General features: G+C 31.5%; 1 protein-coding gene across 4 annotated transcripts in view; it reads left to right on the plus strand.

The window, feature by feature from the left end:
• prkcz (protein kinase C, zeta) overlaps positions 1–5,000 on the plus strand; it is a 51,898-nt gene that overhangs the window by 32,648 nt on the left and 14,250 nt on the right. For all 4 annotated transcript variants that reach the window (XM_047800229.1, XM_047800230.1, XM_047800231.1 and 1 more), the window contains one exon: positions 122–209. In XM_047800229.1, coding sequence (XP_047656185.1) covers positions 122–209 — 88 coding nt within the window. The remainder of the gene's footprint in view (positions 1–121; positions 210–5,000) is intronic.

The following is a 5,000-nucleotide window of genomic DNA, read 5'->3' on the forward strand; positions in this document are numbered from 1 at the left end:
ACCCAGTTGGGAGCATTAAACTCGTGGTGACCAAGACACACAAGGACAAAATGTTTTTATTGCCTTAACCTCCTAAAGTTGTTTTTGAGAGGAATTAAAGGCTACAGAGGTCTCGTTTCAGGAGGGGATCAGACCCGGGGACACGACCAGCACTTTTTGTGGCACGCCGAACTACATTGCACCTGAAATCCTTCGAGGAGAAGATTACGGTATGCGATAAATGTCCATCCCTCCACACAAGCACCAAACAAAACACTCAACAGGAGATTGGACATAATTACCTTCTTATAGCACACAGTGTGTAGTACTTATATACAGTGTGTAGTACATATACAGTGTGTAGTACTTATATACAGTGTGTAGTACTTATATACAGTGTGTAGTACATATATACTGTGTGTAGTACTTATATACAGTGTGTAGTACATATATACTGTGTGTAGTACATATACAGTGTGTAGTACTTATATACAGTGTGTAGTACATATATACTGTGTGTAGTACATATACAGTGTGTAGTACATATACAGTGTGTAGTACTTATATACTGTGTGTAGTACTTATATACAGTGTGTAGTACATATATACTGTGTGTAGTACATATACAGTGTGTAGTACATATATACTGTGTGTAGTACATATATACTGTGTGTAGTACATATACAGTGTGTAGTACATATATACTGTGTGTAGTACATATATACTGTGTGTAGTACATATATACTGTGTGTAGTACTTATATACTGTGTGTAGTACATATACAGTGTGTAGTACATATATACTGTGTGTAGTACTTATATACTGTGTGTAGTACATATACAGTGTGTAGTACTTATATACTGTGTGTAGTACTTATATACTGTGTGTAGTACATATACAGTGTGTAGTACTTATATACAGTGTGTAGTACATATATACTGTGTGTAGTACTTATATACTGTGTGTAGTACATATACAGTGTGTAGTACATATATACTGTGTGTAGTACTTATATACTGTGTGTAGTACATATACAGTGTGTAGTACATATATACTGTGTGTAGTACTTATATACTGTGTGTAGTACATATACAGTGTGTAGTACTTATATACAGTGTGTAGTACTTATATACAGTGTGTAGTACATATATACAGTGTGTAGTACATATATACAGTGTGTAGTACTTATATACAGTGTGTAGTACTTATATACAGTGTGTAGTACATATATACTGTGTGTAGTACTTATATACTGTGTGTAGTACATATATACAGTGTGTAGTACATATACAGTGTGTAGTACTTATATACTGTGTGTAGTACATATATACAGTGTGTAGTACATATATACTGTGTGTAGTACATATATACTGTGTGTAGTACATATATACTGTGTGTAGTACGTATATACAGTGTGTAGTACATATATACTGTGTGTAGTACATATATACAGTGTGTAGTACATATATACTGTGTGTAGTACTTATATACAGTGTGTAGTACATATACAGTGTGTAGTACTTATATACAGTGTGTAGTACATATATACTGTGTGTAGTACATATATACTGTGTGTAGTACATATACAGTGTGTAGTACATATATACTGTGTGTAGTACATATATATAGTGTGTAGTACTTATATACAGTGTGTAGTACATATACAGTGTGTAGTACTTATATACAGTGTGTAGTACATATATACTGTGTGTAGTACTTATATACTGTGTGTAGTACATATACAGTGTGTAGTACTTATATACTGTGTGTAGTACTTATATACTGTGTGTAGTACATATACAGTGTGTAGTACTTATATACAGTGTGTAGTACATATATACTGTGTGTAGTACTTATATACTGTGTGTAGTACATATACAGTGTGTAGTACATATATACTGTGTGTAGTACTTATATACTGTGTGTAGTACATATACAGTGTGTAGTACATATATACTGTGTGTAGTACTTATATACTGTGTGTAGTACATATACAGTGTGTAGTACTTATATACAGTGTGTAGTACTTATATACAGTGTGTAGTACATATATACAGTGTGTAGTACATATATACAGTGTGTAGTACTTATATACAGTGTGTAGTACTTATATACAGTGTGTAGTACATATATACTGTGTGTAGTACTTATATACTGTGTGTAGTACATATATACAGTGTGTAGTACATATACAGTGTGTAGTACTTATATACTGTGTGTAGTACATATATACAGTGTGTAGTACATATATACTGTGTGTAGTACATATATACTGTGTGTAGTACATATATACTGTGTGTAGTACGTATATACAGTGTGTAGTACATATATACTGTGTGTAGTACATATATACAGTGTGTAGTACATATATACTGTGTGTAGTACTTATATACAGTGTGTAGTACATATACAGTGTGTAGTACTTATATACAGTGTGTAGTACATATATACTGTGTGTAGTACATATATACTGTGTGTAGTACATATACAGTGTGTAGTACATATATACTGTGTGTAGTACATATATATAGTGTGTAGTACTTATATACAGTGTGTAGTACATATACAGTGTGTAGTACTTATATACAGTGTGTAGTACATATATACAGTGTGTAGTACATATACAGTGTGTAGTACTTATATACAGTGTGTAGTACATATATACAGTGTGTAGTACATATACAGTGTGTAGTACTTATATACAGTGTGTAGTACATATATACAGTGTGTAGTACATATATACAGTGTGTAGTACTTATATACAGTGTGTAGTACATATACAGTTTGTAGTACTTATATACAGTGTGTAGTACTTATATACAGTGTGTAGTACATATATACTGTGTGTAGTACTTATATACAGTGTGTAGTACATATATACAGTGTGTAGTACATATATACAGTGTGTAGTACATATATACAGTGTGTAGTACTTATATACAGTGTGTAGTACATATATACAGTGTGTAGTACTTATATACAGTGTGTAGTACATATATACTGTGTGTAGTACATATACAGTGTGTAGTACTTATATACAGTGTGTAGTACATATATACTGTGTGTAGTACATATACAGTGTGTAGTACATATATACAGTGTGTAGTACATATATACTGTGTGTAGTACATATATACTGTGTGTAGTACTTATATACTGTGTGTAGTACATATACAGTGTGTAGTACATATATACTGTGTGTAGTACTTATATACTGTGTGTAGTACATATACAGTGTGTAGTACTTATATACTGTGTGTAGTACTTATATACAGTGTGTAGTACATATATACTGTGTGTAGTACTTATATACTGTGTGTAGTACATATACAGTGTGTAGTACTTATATACAGTGTGTAGTACATATATACTGTGTGTAGTACTTATATACTGTGTGTAGTACATATACAGTGTGTAGTACATATATACTGTGTGTAGTACTTATATACTGTGTGTAGTACATATACAGTGTGTAGTACATATATACTGTGTGTAGTACTTATATACTGTGTGTAGTACATATACAGTGTGTAGTACTTATATACAGTGTGTAGTACTTATATACAGTGTGTAGTACATATACAGTGTGTAGTACTTATATACAGTGTGTAGTACTTATATACTGTGTGTAGTACTTATATACTGTGTGTAGTACATATATACAGTGTGTAGTACTTATATACAGTGTGTAGTACTTATATACAGTGTGTAGTACATATATACTGTGTGTAGTACTTATATACTGTGTGTAGTACATATATACAGTGTGTAGTACATATACAGTGTGTAGTACTTATATACTGTGTGTAGTACATATATACAGTGTGTAGTACATATATACTGTGTGTAGTACATATATACTGTGTGTAGTACATATATACTGTGTGTAGTACGTATATACAGTGTGTAGTACATATATACTGTGTGTAGTACATATATACAGTGTGTAGTACATATATACTGTGTGTAGTACTTATATACAGTGTGTAGTACATATACAGTGTGTAGTACTTATATACAGTGTGTAGTACATATATACTGTGTGTAGTACATATATACTGTGTGTAGTACATATACAGTGTGTAGTACATATATACTGTGTGTAGTACATATATATAGTGTGTAGTACTTATATACAGTGTGTAGTACATATACAGTGTGTAGTACTTATATACAGTGTGTAGTACATATATACAGTGTGTAGTACATATACAGTGTGTAGTACTTATATACAGTGTGTAGTACATATATACAGTGTGTAGTACATATACAGTGTGTAGTACTTATATACAGTGTGTAGTACATATATACAGTGTGTAGTACATATATACAGTGTGTAGTACTTATATACAGTGTGTAGTACATATACAGTTTGTAGTACTTATATACAGTGTGTAGTACTTATATACAGTGTGTAGTACATATATACTGTGTGTAGTACTTATATACAGTGTGTAGTACATATATACAGTGTGTAGTACATATATACAGTGTGTAGTACATATATACAGTGTGTAGTACTTATATACAGTGTGTAGTACATATATACAGTGTGTAGTACTTATATACAGTGTGTAGTACATATATACTGTGTGTAGTACATATACAGTGTGTAGTACTTATATACAGTGTGTAGTACATATATACTGTGTGTAGTACATATACAGTGTGTAGTACATATATACAGTGTGTAGTACATATATACTGTGTGTAGTACATATATACTGTGTGTAGTACTTATATACTGTGTGTAGTACATATACAGTGTGTAGTACATATATACTGTGTGTAGTACTTATATACTGTGTGTAGTACATATACAGTGTGTAGTACTTATATACTGTGTGTAGTACTTATATACAGTGTGTAGTACATATATACTGTGTGTAGTACTTATATACTGTGTGTAGTACATATACAGTGTGTAGTACTTATATACAGTGTGTAGTACATATATACTGTGTGTAGTACTTATATACTGTGTGTAGTACATATACAGTGTGTAGTACATATATACTGTG

This window comes from Tachysurus fulvidraco, chromosome 14 (genome assembly GCF_022655615.1).
Source record: "Tachysurus fulvidraco isolate hzauxx_2018 chromosome 14, HZAU_PFXX_2.0, whole genome shotgun sequence".
NCBI lineage: Eukaryota > Metazoa > Chordata > Actinopteri > Siluriformes > Bagridae > Tachysurus > Tachysurus fulvidraco.